This window comes from Ambystoma mexicanum, chromosome 11 (genome assembly GCF_040938575.1).
Source record: "Ambystoma mexicanum isolate Mex_15411 chromosome 11, UKY_AmexF1_1, whole genome shotgun sequence".
Lineage (NCBI taxonomy): Eukaryota > Metazoa > Chordata > Amphibia > Caudata > Ambystomatidae > Ambystoma > Ambystoma mexicanum.
Window position 1 is genome coordinate 173,329,894 of NC_090934.1, and position 24,886 is coordinate 173,354,779.

At 41.4% G+C, this 24,886-nt stretch overlaps 1 protein-coding gene across 1 annotated transcript in view; it reads left to right on the forward strand.

Moving 5' to 3' along the window:
- MACO1 (macoilin 1) overlaps window positions 1-21,404 on the forward strand; it is a 539,166-nt gene extending 517,762 nt beyond the window's left edge. The window contains exon 11 of the mRNA XM_069622729.1: window positions 18,969-21,404. Within this exon, the coding sequence (XP_069478830.1) occupies window positions 18,969-19,171 (203 nt within the window). The 3' untranslated portion in view covers window positions 19,172-21,404. The remainder of the gene's footprint in view (window positions 1-18,968) is intronic.
- The last annotated feature ends 3,482 nt before the right edge of the window (window positions 21,405-24,886 follow it).

The window sequence follows — 24,886 nt, forward strand, 5'->3', positions numbered from 1 at the left end:
AGGCTATTGAGACTGCAATTGATTTTCATATTGTTTTCGAGAAAGTTGAAAAGATTCTTTAATCTTTTTTGGAGGCCCTCTTGCGTCTTGTCCATTATCACTATATCCGCGTATAGCGCATAAGGGACATGAGTTGCGTTCAGTCTGGAAGGATTGGTTGCAATGATGTTTTGATTCTCGACAAGTTTGTAAAGGTAAAAACTAAAGAGGGTGGCAGTCATAGGGCATCCTTGCTTGAGTCCATTTGTTGTTTTTATCTCGGAAGCGAGAACCCCGTTAGGAGTCAACCGTAATTGAATGGTGGTGTCAGTATAGAGGGCTTTAATTGGTTCAAGCAGTTCGTAGGGGGAAATATGCTGCCTCCGTTTTTTTTCATAGATTGTTTATATTAACACTGTCAAATGCCATTAGCAAATCAACATAAATGGCATGTGTTGGAGTCTGGGTTTTTAAGGATTCTTGTTTTAGTAGGTTGAGAATCAACAGATTAACATTAGTTCCTACATTGCTCACAAACCCGGTTTCTCGTGGGTCCTGCTTTTTATTTCTCTTAGCCCATTCGGTGAATCTTTTTACCAGAATAGATGTGAAAATCTTTTGTATCGAATCTAGCATAGCTAGCAGGCAGTAGTTTTTAGGTTGGCTCCTTTCACCCTTCTTGAAGACGGGGATTATGATCACCATTTTCCATGTATCTGGTATGCATTTGTTTCTAGCCGTTAATTCGAAAATATGGGTGCATAGTTTGGCCCAGGCTTCAGGTTGTTTTTTAATAAACTGATTACTTAATCGGGTCCTGGTGTTCCCAAGGTGTTTAGTCTCTTAATGTTTGTTAAAATGTCATCATAGTCACAAGATTTGTACCAGTTTTAGTTGTTGTTGCTGTGGTCATTTGGCGGACTATCTTGATCCGTTTATGAACAGTATAATGATTTGAAGTGAGAGGTCCATTTGCTCTCTGGAACATTGATGATTAGTCTATGTGGAAGAATTGTGTTTTGATTGATCAGAGCCAAAAGTTCTCATGTGTTGCATTTGCTCAAGGCTTTCATCATGGTGTCGGCGTTGTTCTGGATGAGCAATGCTCTTGTGGTTTTTATTTTGTTTTTTTTTGCCAGTTTCTATATTTTTGTTTTAGAATTTTGGTCATTCGTAATCTGTTGTCCAGGTTCAGTTTTATTTTTATTTTTTAGCTGCCTTTACATTTTCTTAGCAGCTTCTTCATTCAGGTTGTTGCCTCATGATAGGATTATGTGTGTGTTCTGTTTTTTTAATCGGAGAGTTTTTTTTTTCTGTGTCGGTAGGGTTTTGGGAGCCACTCGTAGTTAATTTTCTCATTATTGTCTTTGTTGGATCTTTTGAATGTTTCTTCCAGTCCTTTCATCTGCTGGTCTGTTATATGCAGTCTGTTACCGTTATTGATGTTTATTTTGGTCATGCACTGGTGCGGGGCAATCCAAGTCATTAGCAGTTGTGCATGATCGCTGCAGGTTTCGGATTTAATTTCCAATTCTTGTATATGGGGAAGCATATTTGGCGAGATGTGTATGTAATCAAGATATGCTCTGTGCCAAGTAGGTTTCGCCGGTTTGTCCTCGTTGGTGTTCCCATTTAGAAGTAAGAGGTTTCTTCTGCATAGTGCGGCAGTCCACAACTTTGCTTTGTGGGAAAGTTTAGAGTCCGGTATTTCAATGACACCTTCTTGAAATAAGTGGAGGTTAAAGTCACCACAAATGATCAGCTGCATTTGTTTGTATTTCATATATAAGGTGTTAATAGTGGTTAGTATCTCATTGAGGAAAGCGGCGTTCAATGGTATAGATATTCAGGACCGGCATTATATTTGAGTCATTTGGTCTTTTGGTTTTTTCCATCTCGGTGTATTTCTGTTTGAGGACAGTTATTTGTACCCAAAGATTGGATATAAAGCCTTGATTAGATGGAAGTTTGTTGCGGTTTTCCAAAGAGTCATGAGGCGGGAGTGGGGACGTCCTTTGGTGGCTGTTTTCGCAGGATTCATATGGATCAAATAGCTGTCACATAATGGTTTTGTACGGAGTCAGATGTCCTGGAGGCATATGATGTTGTATTTAGCAAAATCATTGTTTCCTTCTCTGAATAGGTGAGTAGAGCCTCTGGTGTTCCAAGAACATAGACTAAGAATCCAAGTGTTCTGTTTCTGCTGGCATTATAAATATATGCTTCCTTTGGTGCTTGTGACGTCTTTTGGTGGTGTTCCCTTTTGTTGCTAATGAGTAATCCCTCTCTATTGTTTAATTGGGTGGTCCATGTTCTTTTTTGTTCCCACACCAGCTTTTGGTGGAGTTCGTCAAGTTCTCTAGTCTGATTTTATTGGCTGTTGTAGAGCTGAGCTCTTCATTTGTCCTAGTAGGTGGAAAATGTCGAATGATCTGATTTGTGATGCATTTGAATCCTAATAGTTTTAGCTGATTTGCCTGCTCCACGATTTTATTGAGCGACTTGTGGGTGTTGAATTGCAGGGTTATTGCATCCGTCCGGTCATCACGTGGGAATTCAACCACTTTTATGTCATCGGATCCTGTTTTTTGGAGTGAGGGTATTGCATGTAACAACCTTAATAGGTTGATCCTGTTCAGGATCAAACCATCTTGTGCAGGTTTTATTCTTTGGATCTCGATCAGGTTCTTTATGAGCTCTGCTCGAAGGTCGACAAAAGGTAGGTAATTTTGATGAGTTGTTCAAATGACCCGTGTTAGCAGGTGAGAGAGATATCAGGGTTACTTTTTTGTCAACACATTTTTTTTCATCGTTTACTCTCATTGAGTTGGTTTCTGTGTGCATGTGGTGGATTCGTGATCTGACTTATTTGAGTAACTGCTATACTCTGATCGTATTCTCGACCATTCAACTTCGGTGTCTTGAGACTTTGTCGTATGAAAATGTGTCATTCTCACTATTTTTTGTTTCCTTCCATGTACTCATCTGATATGTAGTGATGAGGTATCACTAATATCTTCTGTGGCAATTACGACTGACTTTTCAGCAATGTTGTTCACATTGTTTGCTGCCTCACTTTCAGGGATGATTTCTTCAAAAGTTAACAAATTCATAAGTATTTCTAGATTTCTCCTTTCCTCTATTTCCTGTTCTTCTATGGACTTACGTTGGGGAAAGAATACTTGTTTTTTCTTCTGTGGTGCTTTTCTGCTCCTATTTTGTGTCCCCACCTTGATCGCGGTGTGGGGCGAAGGCAGATGTCTTAAAAATGCCCTGGATCCTCTTTTGGCTGTGTTAGTTTTTAATTTATCATGTGGATTTGCAGCTTTCTTTTGGGCCTTCTTTGAGGGTTTTTTTTTTTTGTTGATCAAAGATTGGATACGAGTCTCCTGGGGTTCCCGCTTTGGGTGTTTTTTCATGTTCGGTGAGGTCCGAAGTGGGCTCAGTTGTCTCTCCAGTGTTAGTTGCTTGAGCAGAGGCTTTCGAAGTGATAGGTATGACGGGGAGAGGCAGGGTTTTATTCTTAGTCCTGGGCGTTGGGTTGATATTTGCCATATTATTCTGTGGTCTTTCATCATTACTTTGTGTGGGTTTTTCTAAAGCGTGGTCTCGGTTCTTGGGTTCTTGGGTTGTTGGGTTTTTCTTGTGATTTGACAGCTAGTATTTTGGTCAGGGTGGTGGTGATTTGCTCCTTTTCAGCACGGTCATGTCTTGCTATGTTGAAAAGGCGATGTTGCCATTTATTACTTGTTTCCGCTTCTTTGTCAGACAGGTTTGGATTTTATCCGCCAGTGTTTACATGTATATTTGTTTGGTATGCATCATGGCTATGAAGGTTTCTTGGTCAGGCATGGTTTCATTGATTGATTGATTCATATATCATATACCTTGATAAATGGAATTAATGCAAAGTTTGAGGCCGCCATCCAGGTGCTTTGCAATTCGGCCATCGTAGTTGGTTATTATGTTCTTCTTGAGAGTTGCATTGGCATTTAGTGTTTTCCTCTTTATGATTGTTCCTATCCAGTGGAGTTTGCAAGTCCTGGACTGGTTCTGTTTATTTTTCTTGTTGTTTATTCCCAGTTGGGCATTCAGATGGTTATTCTCCAGTGGGATAAAAGTTTCCTGTTGCTTTGTCTGGTCTAGGGGTGGAGGTCTTTTCCATTTCTCTTAAGTTTAGTAGGTAAGAGGTTTTCAAATGCCCTGTGTCTCTTTTCCTGGTCGCTCATGATTGATTAGATTTCTGTAATGTCGAGTGAGAGCCTGGCAAAGCGTTGTTTTCTGGAATTTTTCATGAATTGGGGTCAGTATTTTCTTTTTGTAGTTTGTCGTAATTCTGTTGCCACCTTTTTTTTAGCCAATAGCGCCTTTTCTCTTTGTATTGTGGAGGGCTCCAGAATGGAATCATTTGTCTTATAGGCTAGGTCTTTTTTGTTTCCCACAGTAGTGTTGTGTTTTTTTTGTTTTTTTTGGTTGGCATTTTTCTCACCATTTTCTTCTTTTATTTTTCACCATGGTTTATGGACGGAGTGGGGGGGAGGGGTCTTTTCGTCATTTGCTTTCCGTTTCTGCTCCTCCACCGAGGATATGAATTCTGAGAATCTCTTGCATAGCCTCATCTTTGTTGTTTAACTTTGGGTTGCCTTTGTTGGTTTGGTGACGGGTGAGAGAGGGAGACCGAGTCTCGGTCTCTTTCGTGGCACCTTTCTGGGGGGGGCAGGGAGGGTGGGGAGGAGTGTTAAGTTGGGAGGGATAGTCTTGCGTTTGTTTGCTGATTATATTAGGTTGAGAGTCGCTTCTCGGCGTAGATTTGACATGTTTCTTTCTCATCATGAGGCATGCCTTCCGTTGCAGATTCTGCATTTTTAGGGACTGCCATATCCGATCCCAAGCTGTTGGATGTGTTTGGAATGGCTTTTCCGCCAATTTCAGCAGCAGGTATATTTCTCAGCTAGTGTCATCTTTAGTTTGCTTTACTTTCTAGTTGTAGTCTTGTTTGCATAAGGGTTGGTGTGAGCAGTTTCAAATTGCTTGAGGATCGGCATTGGTATGTGACAGCCCATGTCTTCAGACTGAGGGTCTCATCACGACTTGGGCGGTAACGGTAACGCTATTAGCCCTACCGCCGAACTCCCCGGCGCTAATAGCGCCGGATCACGAATTCGGCGGTAATGTAAGTCCCCATTCCCCACTGAGCCCTTTCGGGAATACCCCATTCCCCATTGGGCTCAATGTGGAATCTTCGCGCTAATACCGCCGGCGGATTTCCTGTAATAGCACTACCGCCGGATTTAAGGGTTACCACCCAAGTCGTGATGAGGCCCTGAGTCAGGAGTGGTGCGTTTTTGCATATAGCAGATCGGGCCGTAATTGTGTTTTCACTTGTCTGGTTAGGGGGCCTGGGGCAGCGGCCATACTGCAGAGGGAGTGGAGAGGATGGAAGGACGTACAAGGATAGGGAACTGTGTCCATCGCGTTGCAGCAATGTTAGATGGCAAAGTTTCACGCAAATTCACAGTAGTGGCGACTTACCTCTTCTCTTGCGCAGGACAGAGGCTGCATCACTCGCTGAGTCGACTCCCCAAGACTAAGACTCAGCACCGACTGCCTGCGCGCCGCTCCGCGGATGTCGGGTGCTTTTGAGTCTTTGCTCTTCCTCCTTGTCACAACAGAAAAAACACTGATCCAATCCAAAGGCACAGAAAAAATGCAAAATGTTTAATGTCTGAGTAGTCGGCGCTCTGGTCAATACTCTTAAGACGCTGCACCGACTCTGCAAGTCTTCCTCTCTGTTCTTTTTTGCTTATTATCCACTCTTGTTCACATAAACTCTTCTTGTATTCTCTCTACCCTGTCTTGGATGGTGGACCATTACTTCCATCTAAACCGCTCTAAGAACGAGGTTAGTTTCTTTCCTGCCACTACTATTTTCTTTTCTCCTATTTCTCTTACTATTTGTTCTTCTGACTGAACCTTGCTGTCCTTCTTGGTTCTTCTTTTTCGTTTACAGCTTAATATTTGGAAGGCACGTACATTTCTTTCCTTTCACGCTACAAAAACTCTAGTTTCCTTATGTTCTCTCGCTTATTTTTTTACTTGTACTCCCTCATCCTACTTGTGCTAATTCTCGATTTAATTCTTATTCCCTACTGGCCCCAAACATTGGCACACACTCCCGAATTCCGCTCTCGCCTCAGAACACATTTTCTTGTTTGCTGATTTTGTTATTTCCATTTGATTTGTACGGTTTCTTATAGCTTGTTAAGGGAAACACAAAAAGACTGAGTACCAAAAGTCTGACCCCATTTGTTTGCGTAGGTATATGTAAGAGGGGGGGTTAAAGTTAATAGAAAATGTATGCTTATAGGGATGGGAAGCGCTTTAGCTTATAACGCTCTATAAATAAAAATACAAAAAACACTTCTATGATTTGATAAAATAAGTACTCAGGTTAAACATGACCCATAGAAGGTAGAGTACTGAGTGTCTGGTGACTTGGTGTTGGACTGGGTAGCGGGATGCAGTGTGTGCAGTCTTTCATCTATTGCTATTGCCAATGGAGGAGCTTCTACCTTAACTTTCAATGTGAGCGGAGTGGTTGGTGTTTGGTGCTCACGGCTCGTCGCCGGTTGCCTCTGGCACGCGACAAGTTATCCTGCTGAGGAAAATCAATTGAAAAACAACGCGTATAAAGAACCATAAGTGCGCATTTTATTGCAACTTTTAAATCACAGTAAGTTATGGTGCCAAAAAGTTGTTACCCTCTACGAGGTAATATTCACTCTAAGAGTGCAACTATGTTGGAGAGCACTGTCATTAGTAAAAACCAATAAGGCAGCGCAAACCAAAACAGACACAATAATTGCAGCACAAATACATAATGAACCAATGGCCCCCTAATGGAAAGAAAAAAAGATGGGGACAAGCTTTGCATTGAACCAGATGTCGCTGTATATTGTTTAACCCTTGCAGCTGTAAATGAAAACGACTCACATAAACAAATTGCAAGTGTACAAAAAGAACTTAATTTGGAGAAAGCAAGCGACCGGGCACAACAAAGATTATCAACCTCACCCTGTCTAACTGAGCTCTTAGACAAAATGTTTACCGTTGTGCAGGAATGCTCTTCTACGTTAGAAGACCAAGGTAGAATCGCCACATCAGAAACTCAAGTATAACCCAGTGTAGACAATGAAGCTATGCATTTTGCATTACAATTACTACTAAAACAATGTAACATTTTGGTTAATGAAGTTACTAAACACTCCTTAATGTTAACACAAGTCACTGCAGTAATTGGTGACTTAAAACCAGGCAACAGTAGCGATAAGGCAATATTGGATCAAAAAAAGGAGGAACAAAATAAAAAAACACTAAAGCGTGCCTGGAAAATTAAGCCAACATAACTGAGGTAGGGCCCCTACAATCCACAATGGGCGATCAAAAGAAAGACGCTAACTATGAAATACATCACAAACAAAATCCAGATCTTACAAAATAACGCTCTCAGAGCTGCATTGAGTTTTCCCAAAAAAGAGCATATCTCTGACTTAAGGAGAGCTCACAACTGGCTATCGACCAAAGACAAAATTGCGCTAAAAGTAGCATCACTCGCACATAAATGCCTCAATAACGCTGATCTGCGTTACCTCATTTTCAGATTCACAAAATACTCTCCCAACTGCCCCACCAGAACAGAAAACTCCAACACCCTTATACTGCCCATATACAAACGCTTCAATAACAGAGGTACCAGCTTTCAGGTGAAAGCCGCACAACTGGAACTCCCTCCCCCCTACCTTAAGAGCTACCAAAACATACCCACACTTCAGGCGCAATTACATCCTTTGGTTCAAGGAAAACAACCTCCAACACACTCCTCTATAATGACGAGTTTTACTCTACTCTGGTACAAAGGGATAAACCCTAACTTTTGATGAAACTCTGCACATGGTTACTATATCTCGTATCCTCTGTACATATGCCCTGCATTTTCTGTATATATGTCTCTGTATTTACATGTATATTTTCTATTGTATATTACTGTACAGCAATGTAACCAAGCTTAAAATATCCTTACTGCCTTCTGCGCCCTGATATCCCCGGGTCTGGCGCACATAACAAATATTAAAACAAACTCATACCGATTTCTTGTAACGAGAGGAGCGTGAAGACATGCACATTGCAACAAGCCAAAAGGTGTAGTCAGAACTCACTTCATTCAAGAGTCATAGAGGAAATAATTGGCTTGGATACCCAGAAAAATATAATACCAACGAAAAAGACAAAAAAAGATTGCAAAATGTGCAAGGAAAATGACAACAAAAGTGGGAAACTTATGGCTCCCATCTAAAAAAAGAAAAAATTAAAACTAAACCTATGGAAGCCCTTGAAGAAAACAGTCAGAGTAATGCAGACTATTTAGACATCGACAGAACCATCAAAGATATGGAAGATGCAGAATCCTTTCTATCCATAGAGAAGGAAAGAGAAATGAATAAAAGTACTCCCCAAGTAAGGAACCTTCCAACAAAGAAAGTTGGACAAGCGGCAACTTTAGGAAACATTCTTCAAGAAGAGAATAAGGCAAAAATACAGCATCATCCGACACAATTTGTCATTTCTCACCTGTTTGAAAATCAATCTGCTCCGATCAATGGCACAGTTCTATTGAACATATTTGATCACATACTTGCCCAGCGTGTCCTTTAAAAGTAAAGATTTTGAATGTGTTGAGCTGTTAAAAGGTTTAGATATTGTATGTTCAAAAAATATATTGCCGAGATAAGGAGGTGGCATAATTGGTAAGATCTAATGCCGCCTCCTTAATGAAATGGTGGTATGATATTAACCAAAAAGGCAATGAAGTAACGGGGGGGAAACGAATAAAGAAATATCTACCCCTGTAATAAATGGTGAAACAAAAACAAAAAGTAATGTCGACCAAGGAGCCAAGTCACACTGGGAGTGGCTACCATCTTTTCTCCCAATTCCAGATACAAATCCCTAATAAACCAGAAACAACAATGAGCTCCTGGAACTAGAGAGGACACAAACATTTGTTGGCAGCAAATGGCTTCTTCATGAATGTGCAGAAATCTGAAATAATCATGATACAAGAAACATGTTTTATATGAGGTCATGTATGATGGTAATCGGAATTTTAGCAAAATGGCTGGTAAAGGAGAAACAGGTTGTCCTTATGGTGGGCTATTGACATTAATATCAAAAACAATTTCTATGAGATAAAAGTAAGAGAAAAGTGTTCGAATGTATTAATGGTAATGATAGAGATCTCCACAGCTGTGCCTCCTGTCAATAAATGTGTATGATCCTCCAAAACAAAAATATACAGAAGACCTGCACAGAGAGAAAGAGTTAGTCATGTGGATTAATTTTATTTCCATCTTAAAATTGAACATTTGTATTTGTAACACAGAAGGGGATATTCCTCCATCTAAAACATGGCGAGTAGTGGAGAAAACCACTACAATGGATTTTGTTTCTGAACAATTATTTCAATATGTAAGTGAAATGAAAATAAAATTCTGAGTTTGGTGACCATGCAATTTTATCCATTAGGATGTTAAAAAATGAAAATAGTCACCTATAACAAAATGATAGTTGTGAACAATGGTGAGAATAGAGTGGGTTGGTCAAGTAAAAACATTGAGGCCATCGTCAAATACATGATAATTGTAGTTATGAATATAAAAGGTTTGACTCCCCTGATGACATTCTCATGTGGATTGTATCCATTGCCAAAATATTCTTATTGCAAGAAGCACCTTCATGTATAAAGGATACTACTAAACTAATGCATCCATATGAGAATGATATAAAGAAAGAGATGATATTTGCGCCAAGAGATTCGGAAAGTAAATTCATCAAACTTGAAAATAGAAGAAAAACAAATGACTATTGGGGGACTTAAAAATAAATATAGAACCTGGGTCAGAAATCACCTCGGATCACAAAGTAGTAGAATGGAAAAAAAAAATATGCGGAGATTGGGAAGAACAACATTAGGCTGCTATGAAATATCTTTAATAAGAAAGCAGGAAATGGTAATAAGGCCCTAGTAAGTGTAATACCAGCAGAGAAATGGGAAAAGTATGTCCTAGAGAAATTCAGGGCAACCCAAGAATCAGCGAAAATAAAAAAAAACTGGAGATGAATATCCCATATGACGATATTCTACAACTAATTCATAAACTAAAAGGTTCTAGAGCTCCTGGTCTGGATGGAGTATGCAATCTGATAATGCTAAAAAAAAAAATACAGATAAGTGGGCTAGTGTTATGAAACACTTATTTGATCGAGTGACAGAGACAGGACAAATACCCAAATCTTGGACCTTATTCTACTCAGTCCCCATACACAAGCTGGGCACAAGAGATGATCCCAGCAACTACCGTCACCTATCTTTACTAGAGGAATTGGGGAAAAATATTAGCGGGATGGTTCCTAAGAGAAATTGAAAAGTGGGTTCTTAAGGAAAATATATTAAGCGCATTCCAATTGGGCTTTCAAAAGGCTTTATCATGTCTACACAATATCTTTATTATAAACACTTTAATAAATCAAGCCACTTTAAAACATGTGCCTCCCTACATGTCCTTTTTATTTAGATAAACTTTGGAAAAAATTGAAAATAATGTGTGTGCCTGTCTGTCTTCTATTCACATGCCAACTACTACACCAGGAACCTATGGTCCAGGTTGAGACTTGATGGCCCTGGAGAATCTAACTGACCCTATTGAAACAGCAAGAGGAGTCGAACAAGGATGCCCCTTATTCTCAATCCTGTTTAATCTGTTCATGGCAGATGTAGATGGACATCTAATTGGCGGGGACACCTATCCTCCTAGGATGTACAAAAATAACATATCTTGCTTATGCAGATGATCTTGCTATTTTATACGCCACATATGTAGGCCTGAAAGAGTGTGGACAAAATAATGAAATATGCCATAATACATGGCCTACATATAAATTTACATACTAGAGCTGTAAAAAAAAAAGGTATGGTTGTCAGTGAAGAATGGATAGAAAAAGTTGAAGCCTATAAATAGCTGGGATATGAAATAGGAATGAAACTAAACGAGCAACATAGGTTATCTCATTGCCGTACTGATGCAATAGCCTTAATGATCATGTTAAAACATTTTGAATCTAATCTGTGATATAGTTTGATAGGAGTAGTATGATATATTTTATTTATATCACACCCATACACAGGTGTTTCAGGGAGCGACGAGGCAAGGGAGGGGTACAAGGGAGGACAAAACAACAATCTTACTAGGCCCAGTGACATTGAGAGCGCACAAGTGCAGGGCAATGGGGGGAGTAGTGGAAAGTGCTGAACGCGTGATCACAACTACAACAGATAGTGTAGCCAGCAGGTGGCAAGTGCAAGAATTAAGCACAGACAACGGGTGTCTGATAAGTGCAGGTAAGGGGACTGTAGGGTTGCAGATACAGACCCAACTGCAAGGGTTGCCAGGAGACAGTGTGGGTATGCAGCTGGGTGGGCAGGGATCTGGGCCCGAATTCAGAGTGTAGCCAGGTGCCCAGTGCTGAAACAGACAGATCAGAAGGGGAGAGAAAGAGAGAAGGCAGAAGCAAAGAGGAGGGTCTTGAGGTGTTTCCAGAACCCGAAGATGGTTCTCCTCGAGTTTCAGAGAGGCCGGGCGGCTGTTCCAGAGGGACGCCCCAGCTGAAGAAAGAGATCTACCACCAACTCGTTTCTTGGAGAAGCGACTGAACCTTTTGGGTCAGTTATTAACGCTATATCGTCAAAAACTGGTGGCTGTCCTCACTTATGGTTTGGAATGTATGCATTTGAATTTGGGTAAGTGGGCAGATGATTTAGAAGGATTAATATCCCGTAGAATTCTGCAATTATCATGGCTACCCCGAGACGAGTATTATGTATTGAACATGGAATAACATCATCGAGTACTCGGATAAAAAGGAAAAGGGGACTGATGTTCTTAAACATAATGTATGCAAATTCATAGAACATTCTAATGTTAATAAAGAGGGAAATGTTAAATGGAAAATGGAAGAGCTTAACTGAATTCAAATTGAAAAATGATGAATATTTTAGAACGATAGACTGGACTCCCATATGGACTGATGGCCATGTGGCACTAGGAGTGCTCAAACATTCCATCGCCTGGTATTGGGTACAAAACCACGAACATGTAAGTAAATTAGAATCTCTAGAAGATTACTCTAAATTGTACTTCAGATATATGCACCCTCAAAAAGAAAAATATATATATCAATTTCAAGATCCAAAATATAGAAGAACATTCATGTAAATGAATAAGCTACCAGTATTGGCTAATAAAGGCGTTTGGCAAAAAGAATCGCCAAAGAAAAAAAGAAAATGAAGAATGTGTAAAAAATAGAACTAATTGAAACTATAAGATTGTTAACGGGTTTTTAAGCTATGAAAAAACACTATTTTAAATGGTATAAAGATAGGACAGAAGGTTTTAACTAAATATCTGAAGACCAATTTTGGCTAAACGGAATAGGAGCATGTTTTCTGAAAAGGGCTATCGCTCCAAAGTATGCTACATATTTGAGAGACCTTTTTTTAAAAATGAATACTCTACAATTGAAAATACAAAGTCTAAATGTAACTGGGAATCATTGTTAAATGACATTGACAAATTATGTAATTTTATATTGTAATTTATTTTAGACATGTTGTATATTATGTTTGAGTATACATTTGTGAAAAGTTCAATGAACTAAAGCACCATTTAAAAAAAATAGTTCAGCACAGCGTAGACAAAAAACATTAGTAGCTAGTAAATGCCTAAATCACTGTTCCCCCCCCAAAATGTAAGCCCCATACCAGGTTGTAAACACTGTACATCTAGGCTTTCCAGAGTAAGTCCAGTCCCCTAGACAATATTAGACACAATATAACTTAATCTTTTGAATCAAAGTGTACCCCCACATAATTTTATTTCCTGCTGCACTATAAAAATGATGCATGTTACATATGCACACAATAAAATGTGTGCACTTGGTGGTAGAGCCATGGAGGAGCACAGTATCCTGCACAACCAGGAGAGCTACCGAGGTCCAGGATATATTTTAGTTGGGTCCAGAAGGGCATATTACACACCAAGGAGGACAACATTGGCACCACAGTGATGCAATCCTCCCTAGGATATACATTGTAATACATAGATTTAAAAATCCCTTTATAAATGGGGGAGAGTTTAAGAATCCAGGGCTTGGTGAAGAACTCCGGGGACACTTACAAAATGCCACAGCCCAGGTAGGTATCTTCCAGGGTCACTTATAGGCGTTCTAATATTCAAGAATGTGCCCCATAGATGACAGGACAAAGCCTGTACGCTGGCCTGCGGTTATTAATAGAAGCCAGGTAAGCCTCAGTTACTTCCCACAGGTACCAAGAAGAAAGTAGTCGACCTTGGAGGACACCAACGGAGACCCAGTGAAGGGTTTGATACGCAACAGCCCCAGGAGCAGATAAGCCAGGCAGGATTCAGCCCCCAAAGTTAATCAATGGGAAAATGTCAAAAGGGACCTGCAGAACCAAACGACTGCAGACCATGGGTATCTTTAACTCTACAACCCAGGGCCCAGAAGAAAGTATTCACTGAGTGTACTTCCAGAAAGTCTGTTCCCAGAAGGCTAAACAGCCAGGTAATGATATATTTTATTTATAGTTCGCTCATACACAAGTCTTTCAGAGCGTGACCAAGCAAAGGGAGGGGAACAAGAGAGAACAAAAATAAAGATCTTACTAGGCCCAGTGAAATTAAGAACGCGCTAGTGCATGGAAAAGGGAAAACGTGGAAATCGCGCGGTGGGGGAGAAGTTGCAAGTGCGGAACAGAGGAGAGAACAGTAGGAATAATAAAATAAATAAGTGCAGTGAAAGTGGTAGTGCAGCCAGCAGGTGGATTATTAGTCAGATAGGGTATATCTGATAAGTGCAGAAGAAGAATGGGGGGCTGTATGGGTACAGATACAGATCCCAGTGCCAGGGGTAGCCCGGAGGCAGTGCAGGAAGGAGGCAGGGTGAGCAGATACCTGGGCCCGAGAGAGAGGGGGTTGACAGGTGCACGATGCCGAGAGTGGGAGAAGCAGATCAGCAGGGGAGAAGAGGGGCAAAGGCAGAAGCAAAGAGTAAGGCCTTTAAGTGCTTCTGTAACCGCAGATGGTTACAGAAGGTGGTCGGGAGGCTGTTCCAAAGGAAGGCCCCAGCCGAAGACGGAGATCTACCCCTCAGCTCGTTTCTTTGAAAAACGACCGACCCTGAGGAGTTAGAAGTAGAGGAGCGAAGGGCTCGAGAGGGGAGGTATTTACAGAGGGATAGTTGAAGGTATTTTGGACCCAGGCCCCAGAAAGCCTTGTGGACAATGCAGAGGGTTTTAAATGTAATACTTGCATCCACTGGGAGCCAATGAAGGGATTTCAGAGCTGGAGAGATGAGATCCCAGGGCTTGAGGCCAAGGACAAGTCTTGCAGTCCTGTTCTGGATTAGTTGTAAGGGGCAGAGGCACATAGATTTAGAAAGAGGCTGTTACAGTAGTCCAACTTAAAGAGAACCATAGCTTGGGAGACAGTGAGCTTCTGAGGGAAGGAGAGGAAAGGCAGAGTACCTCGAAGGAGGTGCAGTAAGATGTTTGACTTTTTAGAGACGTCTGAGATGTGTGCAGAGAAGGAAAGTGTGGAGTCAAAGATGACCCTGAGATTCTTAGACTCGCAGGTAGGGGTAGGTACAGAGCATCTTTTGCTTGACAAGATGAATGTACAGAGCATCTTTTGCTGGACAAGATGAATGTTCCCGGAGACTTGCGCCTTGAGATAGTGACGACCACGAAAAGAACTATTGTCCTTTACAGGAGTGGGACACATCAACCAAAAGCGGAATCAGTAACTGAGATGGTTCAAGGACGACAGAGGAACCTACACACAGCAAATCCCAGCAGCTCAGCAGGCAAACTGGGATGGCACACCCTGCCAGTTGTTGGCAGCTTCCAAAACCAAGGCGACAGACCCTAGTGGTAAATGGTGGTAAACTGCAGTAATAAGGCCCGGTAATCAGTCACAGGATGGAAGGTCGGGCCCAACCAGATGAGGAGGACCAGCAGCAGGACGAAGACTAAAGGACGTCCAGAACTCAGCCAAGAGACACTAGTCGCACCAGTATGGCTAGACTAGGTCTCAATATTGGCTACAATGGTTTTTGGCACCAAAATCCTTCAGCAAGTTAATCAGACTTGCTCATCTTCCGAAAATGTCAACTGCGTGTAGGAAAAGGGTTTCCCCTTTATGTACCTTCACTCACAGGGGCTGCTAGCCCACCAATTCCATTATGGAGTTTGAAACGAACGTTTTGGTGGCCAGCCAATCAGTTGGCCCCAGTAAACACCAAACATCCAGGGTCCCCCTCCCCCAACCCCCGCCCCCCCCTACAAAAAGTGTAGTGGCCTGCCGAGGGGCAGGAACTGCTATAAATGTACTCGGATCACTATGGAGGTTGTCATCTTGGTCTCACAAGAGCCCAGCTGGGCCATGGACAGAATGGCAATTTTAGGCCTGCCTCTCTGTTTCTCTGAACCAAGGAAGCCCCTAAAACAAAATAGTAGAGAGGATTGGGGAAAAAAACATTAGTGCTCCAATGTCCATCATACATGTACATTGGGCTACTAAAGGGGTAAATCGGCTAGCACCCCTGGTAACGCCAAACTAAATATCCGCTGCCACCAGTCTGCCCTCTAAAACCAAGGTAGTATATTCGCCCTATGGCACATCCCTTAAGAAGCACAGCTGGGCCTGGGAGCCTTAAGAGGAACCCAGGACACATGTTTTTAAGGAGTGAAAAAGGGATGTAGTAACAAAGGGATTTCAGTAGAAGTCACTCTGAACTCCAAAATAAATAAGAACATCTCCAAAATGAGGGAGCAAAAAGAGCAGGGGGGTGTTCCATGACATGAGTGTAGAACTCTCAAAAATTGCATTCTGCCCTCCAACAGGCACCAACAATCACGCTACATGTAGCCGGGCATGACAAGACATAATAAAACATAAGAAGCTATAGCAAAGCATAGAAACAGCTAATAAGGGAAAGCCAGCTGGTCTCCTTGCTCCTGACACCGGCCTATGCAGACAGCTGTCATTTCCCTTTATACTTTGTCCCCCTCCCTGGATCTTGCCCTCTGTGTTTCTATGTCTAGATCTTGTCATCTCGCTCTTTCTTCTTTCTCTCGTTTTTTCTCTCTCATCCAATGTCTCTCTCTCTCTGTCTCTCTCTGTCTCCCCTCGCCCTCTGTTCCACTCCCTGCCCTCTCCCTCTGTCCCTCCTCTCCCGCTCTGCCCACCTCTGTCCCCCATCTCTCTGTCTCCATCTCTCTGTCCCCTTCTCCCCATCTGTCTCTCTCTCTCGCCCCTCTCCCAAATAGATGTATTGTGCAGCTAGGAATTCGCAGATGCAGAGAGGGCGGACTACTAGGGGTTATGAGAGGCCCTAACTTAGGTTCCGTGAAGGGATTGCCTAAGATAATCGTCTGCAACCCTCGACTCTCCAGATGATTAGCAATACAACTCCTATCAACCTAAACCAGTATAGTCAATGGTGAGGGATCATGGGAGTTGCAGTCAAATGCATCTGGAGAGCCACATGTTGCAGTCCCCTGTCATAAGAGATACACACCCCAGGTGCTCACTACACCTTCCTTTGAGTGTAGTTTGGCAGGCTTGGAGTGCAGTCAAACCTCACTATAACTTGCTCAGGTGCTGCATGCTGGTCCTGCTGGGACTTTTGCCTGTCTGGGCAACAAGCAGCATTTGTCAGGTGATCTGGACAGGGCCCAGAATCCCTGATTGCCTCCCAGAGGTCACCTCAGTCTATTCAAAAGGCCTCAAACTGTTCTTGCGCTGCCACCCACTCCCTTCACCTGGTGTTGAGGTGGCTGAATAACTTCATTTTCATAGTGATGCTGGAGCCCTGTAGGGGTTTGTCCTGGGGAGCTTGAGATGAAGAGCTGGCAAGATAAAAGGTGACTTATTTATTTTTCAAAATTCCCCACAAAGGTGAACGCACTCAACGACTGCAGACAGGTCAAGTTATGAATGCTGACATTGAACGAAAGGAGGTTGTGTAATGGGACAGGGCTATCTGGTAGGATGGCAATCACATGTCGTCAGATATCTGTACGTAAGGCAGAAATACTGAAAATACGAGACTGCAAATATCATTGGAAATATCTGTGCAGTCCTAAAGAATGGACCCTAGCAAAAGACATTAATGGAGGTTGTTCAATCGCAAATGATAACAATATTTGTTACCCCCAGAGATGAGGACTGTGAAGGCTACCTACATCTGCTGTCAGATTGTAGTTCAAGTTATGCCATGCCAGGATGGTCTTCAAAGTGTATTACGGCGCAAGTTGCATTGTTTCTCTGCGTAGGGTTCTCCAGTTCTCAAGAGTCTTAGTTCAATACTTGGTTTACAAATCCAATTCCAGGGGCTGTCCTTCAAGGGATGGGGAGGGGACAGTCAGACATTCTCCATGGCGCAAGGTGTTAACTGTTCCAACACTGGGTGTCCTGGAGTCTGGGAGGAGCTACCTTGTCTATCAACAGCTATTTGTAGTACAAAGTGTGGGGGAAGGTGCTACTACTTTTCTGGAATAAGTTATGACTGAAATTTTTACCCACATATGTAAACATTTACACACTTTACTATGATTTCTAGCATGAGTGTTGAAAATGTGTTCACATAGTTTTGAAACTAGTTCCAAAAGCTACAAATGCCCTGTTTCATATAGTCCACAAATTGCTTAATTCTGGATTATTTCTAAGAATATCATAGAAACCTGAACCATGTCTCACTGGGATTGACTTGAACTGACACAGGCAAAACAGATCACATGTTGAGATTTGGACCTTTGGTTGGCATTTTCCACACGTACCCTCTTCCATCTCCCCATGGCATCAGTAGTGAAACGAGGGTAACGCCTAGCCATACTGCCCATGCATCAAACTGGCCAGCTACAGCTGACCTTCGGTGTGAGGAAAATAAATGTATAACAGTTTGGAGGCTCCATCCGATCCTGTGAAACAGAAATGGACAAAACAGCCTGTTTGGCATCCTTGGACTGCGTCCCTCAAGTCAGCATAATTTGGTGGTAGTGAACTCTCCCTTTAAGGCTTTGGCTCCCACTGGCATGGCTTTCTGTCTACCCTATATTCCATGCCTCTGCATTCTATCGGATTCCTCCAGCAGGTCTTGCCAGGACTCCTCCTTGCAGATGTTCAAACCATACCTTCCTCATAATGGTGTTTTTGCCACCGGCTGCACATGAGCACTTAGTCCTAACTCCTCCCCCTACACCTCTGGTATGGTGCACTTCCTCACCCTCCTCTCATTCTGGCTGGTGCCCTTACCTTATTTCTGGTGTCAGATCTCCATCAGAAGCGGAAATATAGACTGCTCTGCATGCGTTTTTGGATAAGAGCATTCTGCGTTTTTCTGCATTGTTTTCTAATTGGCCTTCCTCTCGTCTTCAGTTGGGTGTTTAGAAATCTCCTACTAGCATGGTGGAAAGGGAACTAGATTTAATAAGACTAGCTACCTCCGTTTTGACTGTATTCCTAGTCCATACTACCCTTTCCTCCAGATGGCCCTCTAACCATCCCCATTTAAAAAGCACTGCTCTACCTGCTAGCACAGAAGGACTGGTGGTGCAGAGCAAGGAGCATTTGCAGTGGTGGCCCAGGGCTGGGGACTGGCTGTATCTGATAATGCACTTTTAATTTAATGCTGCGTTGCAATGTGATTCAGTCTCTTCCTCATAGGGGACTACAGAGTAATAGTACATTAGTCCCTATAGTGAGTAGAGTAATTTGTACTTGGTGTGTAGAAAGAAATATCTGCAACCATTCAAATAATGCCTGTTCTCATAATTTGTCCTATTTTGTTTCTAGGGCAAATCATTCAAAAAGATCAGGAAATCAAGGACCTCAAACAGAAGATCGCAGAAGTGATGGCAGTAATGCCAAGCATCACATATACAGCAGCGACCAGCACTATGAGCCCTGTTTCCCCACATTACTCTTCCAAATTTGTGGAGGCTAGCCCTTCTGGACTTGATCCCAACGCCACGGTTTACCAGCCCCTCAAGAAGTGAATGCCAACATTTGCTTACGCTACAATTTTGTCGGACTGGAGGCATTACACAAGAGCGTCTCGTGCAGTTAAGATGGAATTGTATCGTGAAAGACTGTTGTAGTTGAAACAGAAAAAGACATCAGGATTTGTCTAGAACTGCCCTCATTTCTTGTACATTTTTAGAAAACCTCACAGAACTTTGCAGTTATTTTCTTTTTTATTTTTGGTCAACACATGAAAAACACTTTTTGTTACAAGTAGCCAATTCTGCCATTTGGCACTTTTGCATGGTTTCCTCTTGAAAATGCAGGGCTTTGTTTTGATCTTTAACCCTTTACTCTACAATCAAGCTACACACAAAAACCTGATCTAAGCGATAATGGTGAAGTTTAGGAGTCGAAGGGTTTAATAATTCTACAGAATATTGAGGTTTAGTTTTAAAATAATGGTATGTGATACATGTTGCAGAAAATAATTTGGTTATCCCCCTCAATGGACCAAAACAAATTTATGGGGCATCATTTGCATTTTAAAGGGAAATCGATAACGGAATTATCTGGAAATGTGGTGGTTATTGTCATGTGAAATATTTATTCCCGTTGATGTTTTAGTAATTGAGAATTGCTAACTGTTTTGTTCACAGTGCCTTGGGAAAAGACATTTCAAGGGGAAACGTAATGTTTAAATACTCCTTTGCTCTCATCGTAGCCTGTTCATCAGCCTCATTGCAGATTTTTCAGCACATATGACACACTAGTGTGTCTGTTCCATTAAGGCAAACATTACTAATGTAGGTTGTAACTTGTTTCCTTAGACGGGTGTGATTTTGCCCAAACATAGTTCTTTATTCCTGTGCTGATCTGTGCAGGCTACCAGATTTCCCAAAGTATCTTAATCGGGACGTTCGCCCAGATTACATGTTGCTGCAGGGTACGCCTGTGGCGTCTGTTACAAAATTCTTTGATTCCTTCTTTTTTTGTGTGCACTTCTTTTACCAATCTGATCAAGGAGAAGGGTCTATTTCTTCCCTGTTTCATACTACTGTTGGAGAAGGTCCTGTAGCATAATTTGTCCCAAATGCATTGGCAGCAAGGTCTTGCATAAAATGCATCAAATGGGAATCTAGTACTTGCAGCGTTTACACTTTTCTGTTGCCTGCATCCCACTCAGGGTGATTCCCGATTGTCCGAAATTGGGTGAGGGGTTTGTCTGCATATGTCCATGGTGAAGGTGAACTACTTTGGGCTTAAATTGAGTCAAAAATCTTCAGTGTTCTTTTTTCTTTTACCTGCCTTGGGTAAAACACCTCTTGGGTTGGGTAATTATACAATAAGCATTAACGTGAATGTGGCTTTGCGGGCACGGTGGTCTCTTAAGAGAGACATGACGGCAGGAGGTTAATCACATTCCCCTGTTCTGTCACTTTTGCCGTTGCCCACACCACAAGCACCAAGGAAAGGAAATTGTCTAAGTTGTAAAAGCACCACCATGTGGGCAATGAATAGAACAGACTGCAAAACTAGAAAATGAAAAGTTGGTGGTCTGCATTGTTTGTTCAACATTGAATTATAGTTGAAATCTGATTGTGTTATCGAAAATTAATGGAGCTGGTGATTATTCAGCCATTGTGCCAAGGTTTTTTTTTTTTAATTTAAAGTTTGAAAAAATAAAGGGAAAATTACAGTTAAGTTAAAATGTGCATTCTGCGTTAGTATAAAAAAGGTTTGCGCTGGAAACTGTTGAAGTGTTTAAGGATTTTGTCTAAAAGACAAACTGTATTGAACGTTTGAAGTTATTTAAGCCAAACATTATGCGTCTGCATAACTGCAGTGGATTCTGGAAGGACAGCGTTCTTCAAAATCTCTAAGGATTTAATGTTAATTGGCATGTATGCTCATTTAAAAAACAATGAAGTAGAAAAAAAGCAATTCATCCCATTAGAAGTATTACTGAATCATAATTTTGATCAGATTTTCTTTTGGGTTAAAACGTCTAGCTTTAGCCAGGTGTATGTTGCTGTCATTTGCATTTTTGAATCATCTTGTGTAACTGTCACCATAACAGTGTTATTTAAAAAAATTGTCATAGGTTTTTCAGCTTTGTGAAAAACACAAACTATTGTCAATGACTTTGTGTTAAAAGTTCCCAGATTTTGCTGCCTTTTTTGGCACTTCTTTCGTTAAATTCTTTGGTCGTGGCTGCATACATTTTTCTGTGGGGTTTACAAAGAATAAACATTTTCTTGCAGATAATTAATTTTGCGTTTACTTTGTAGTACATAATTACATAATTAAACCAAGAAGGGGAATGTGATTATCTAGAGGTTCCTTGCATAAATGTAATGGTCTTCTCAAAGAATAACCGCACTGAAAGCCGCTGCAACAATGTTCAGTGCAGCTGCCCAACCATAAAAGCTTTTCGGACAGGGCTCTATGCGCACAGATGGTTCGGCCGGAGCAATAATCACCAATATAGTGGGCTTTACTTGGGGGTACTGGCCCTAAGACTCAGTTGGTATGCCCAACTAAAGTGGGGCCTTTGACAATGACTATGGGCTGTTACCAGCCAATATGGCACACTACAAAGAGGGGTTATTGTCGTTGGCATGTCTGGCGTTATGTCAGGGTGCTAAGGTCTTTTGTTGTTTTGGCATGGAAAATGGCAAGAGCAAAGCGCAACAATTAATCATGTTAAAAACATGTACACAGATATCTACCATGGAAATGTTGATGGCAACTCCTGGATTTCCATTTCCGTTGGCACTCCCCGGCAAAGGTGACGGGGAGTGAACTGCGGCAGGTACATTTTTTGGGGGACCAAGCCATTGATATGTTGTGGGATTTGCTGCCGAAGCAGTGAAGAAGACCGAAAGTGATCAGGAATGGAAGAAAATAGTAGCGGTAGGAGGCACCAGCAGCTGACTGTGAAGGTAAGTTTTCCCTGGTCAACAAAGGTTGAGTTTCTTGCTAGCTGATTGACAGGCCCATCTGCCATAGATGCTAATTGAAATCATTACTTTTGAAGCCTTGTTTATTTTCAAGGTCTTGTTGTTTATGTGAAGTTCACTGACCTGTTTGACATAACTAGTGGCAATCTCGTACTAAAGATGCACAGCACCCATTTGATCTACCATTATGTTGCACTCCTCAACTGCTGCACAAACTTTACTAAGTGTCCTTTCATGGGAAGGCGGCGCAAGAAAATCCACATGCAGATTTTGCTTTCTTCGTAGCTATGTCTAATTGGGAGGATACAATATGACCTGCTAAATATATTCGACTGGTGGGAGTAACTTTGTTATGCGTGTTCTTAGTTCTGAAAGATGTTTTATGATATCTTAAATCGCACCCATCTAAAACTGATTTTGCACTGGTCTAACATCAGAGCAATGATGCATTTCCCCTGCAGCAACCAGCCTTCGTTCCTAATAAGAGCAGCATGTAAAATGCAGGTCCTGGGATACCATAAGAGGTAGCCTGGCCACTGATGGCCCTTTTGCCCCACCACTGCTTTGGAGCAGTGCCAAGAGATTTAGAGCTGCAGCTGCACCCGACATTGGTCAATGCTTCTGATCAAGCACCATGCATGGGTGCTTCTGCATCCCCTGCTCCAGTGTGCTACAAGAGGATGATGCATTTGCAACACTGGGAGGCTGGTAAGGAAGAGCAGCCGTAGAGCGGATTTGCTTTTGGCACTAGGAAGGGAAGAGGCTTTTGGAAGAGTACGAAAGGAGTACTGGTATGTTTTGTTAGAGAGGAGCAAAATTAAAGGGTGTGGGAACGGTTATGAAAGAGTAAATGTTTTATTTTATATAGACCACTCTTTGTGGGCTCTATAGATGGCCCAAAATAGTTTATTAAAAGCCCTCCACATTTGTTTCCCGATGGATTACAGGTGTTTCTTTCTTAACTCCAGCTCTGTGAATTTCCCTTCAAAATACCGGTTTCAAGCCACACATCTTCTGTGCTCACATGGATCCATGCATGCTCTGCCTCAAGTGCATTGATTCGGATCACCCTGGGACCTTTTTGTCGGTGTGATTAACTTTCCACAAACAGTTCATTCATCTCTCTGCAAGTGGGCCTGCATTTTCTTTTTTTCAACAACTGCCTTCTCTACATTTACTGGACCAAAGGCTAAGGTTAGTTTTCTAATAGTCTGCGGTCGGTAACAGCCATTTGCTGCACTGGTAGTGTATGAGGCCTGAATACACAAAACCTAACCAGTTGTTGCCAGCTGGTAATCCCAACTATGCACTCCTAGGTCGACAAAATGTCCCAGGTTTGTTTAAAGATCTTAGACGGTGATCCATACATCATGGGGTTCAACTGACAGATCTATATTGTTTCTTGGTTCCAACAAAGAATTTCAGCCAGTCTTTCTGGCAACAGTTTCAAAATGATTTTTCAATAACCGGATTCTTCTACAAAGAGGTTTTTCCAAAATAATATTCACTAATCAACAATGAAAGAAAACGCCAGTCATCGTTGTCTTCAGGTTATAATCAAAAATAATCAATATAAATGGATTAGTATTAAGTAACATTCATAAAGGAAGATACAATTTAGCAAAACCAATGATAAATCTACATGTACTGGAGATGATTTATCAAGTTGTTACATTCTTCACACAGTGATTTTAAACCCCATTACATCAGAATTGTCGTGGTTGTCCAGAAAGCTCCTCTTAAAAGAACAATTGCCAACGCTTTTCGGATGAGTGATAATCCATCTTCAGGGCCTGGGAGTTCTTAGTTCCATGTGATTCCAAAATAAACTTTACTATATACGTGATCACATAAAGATCAGTGTCCCGTATAGATCAGTATGGGTATACCGAAACTGATATATATGTTTCATACATATGTTTTCTGAATACAGGGTTCTATATCCAACACAGTCCCTTAGACAAGGGGTTAGTACCTTAGATTACTGTGGATTGCTAATTTTCTTGAATGATTCATTTACAATCAAATTTAAGTGAGTTTACTTATTGCCCCATAGGTGGTCACGTATATAGAAAAGTTTATTTTGGAATCACATGGAACTAAGAGCTCCCAGGCACTGAAGATGGATTATCACTAATCCGAAACGCGTTGGCAATTGTACTTTTAAGAGGAGCTTTCTGGACAACCACGACAATTCTGATGTAATAGGGTTTAAAATCACTGTGTGAAGAATGTAACACAACTTGATAAATCATCTCCAGTACATGTAGATTTATCACTGGTTTTGCAAAATTGTATCTTCCTTTATGAATGTTACTTTATACTAATGCATTTATATTGATAATGTTTTATTATAACTTGAAAACACAGCGATGACTGGTGTTTTCTTTCATTGTTGATTAGTGAATATTATTTTTGAAAAACATCTTTGTATAAGAATCCTGTTATTGAAAAACCATGGTGAAACTGTTGCTAGAAAGACTGGCTGAAATTCTTTGTTGGAACCAAGAAACAATATAGATCCGTCAGTTGAACCCCATGATGTATGGATCACTGTGAGATCTTTAAACAAACCTGGGATATTTTGTCCCCCTAGCAGTGCATAATTGGAATTACCAGCTGGCAAAAACTGGTTACGTTTTATGCATTTTTCCCTAAAGTCTCTGGTGGCTTTGAGGCATTTCCCTATTGCCCCTGAAATTACTTTTGACAATAGCAAGTCTATTGATTTTACCCATTCCTTTGAAAGCTGGTCTGGGACCGTAACCTCTTGTTACATTGTTGTGC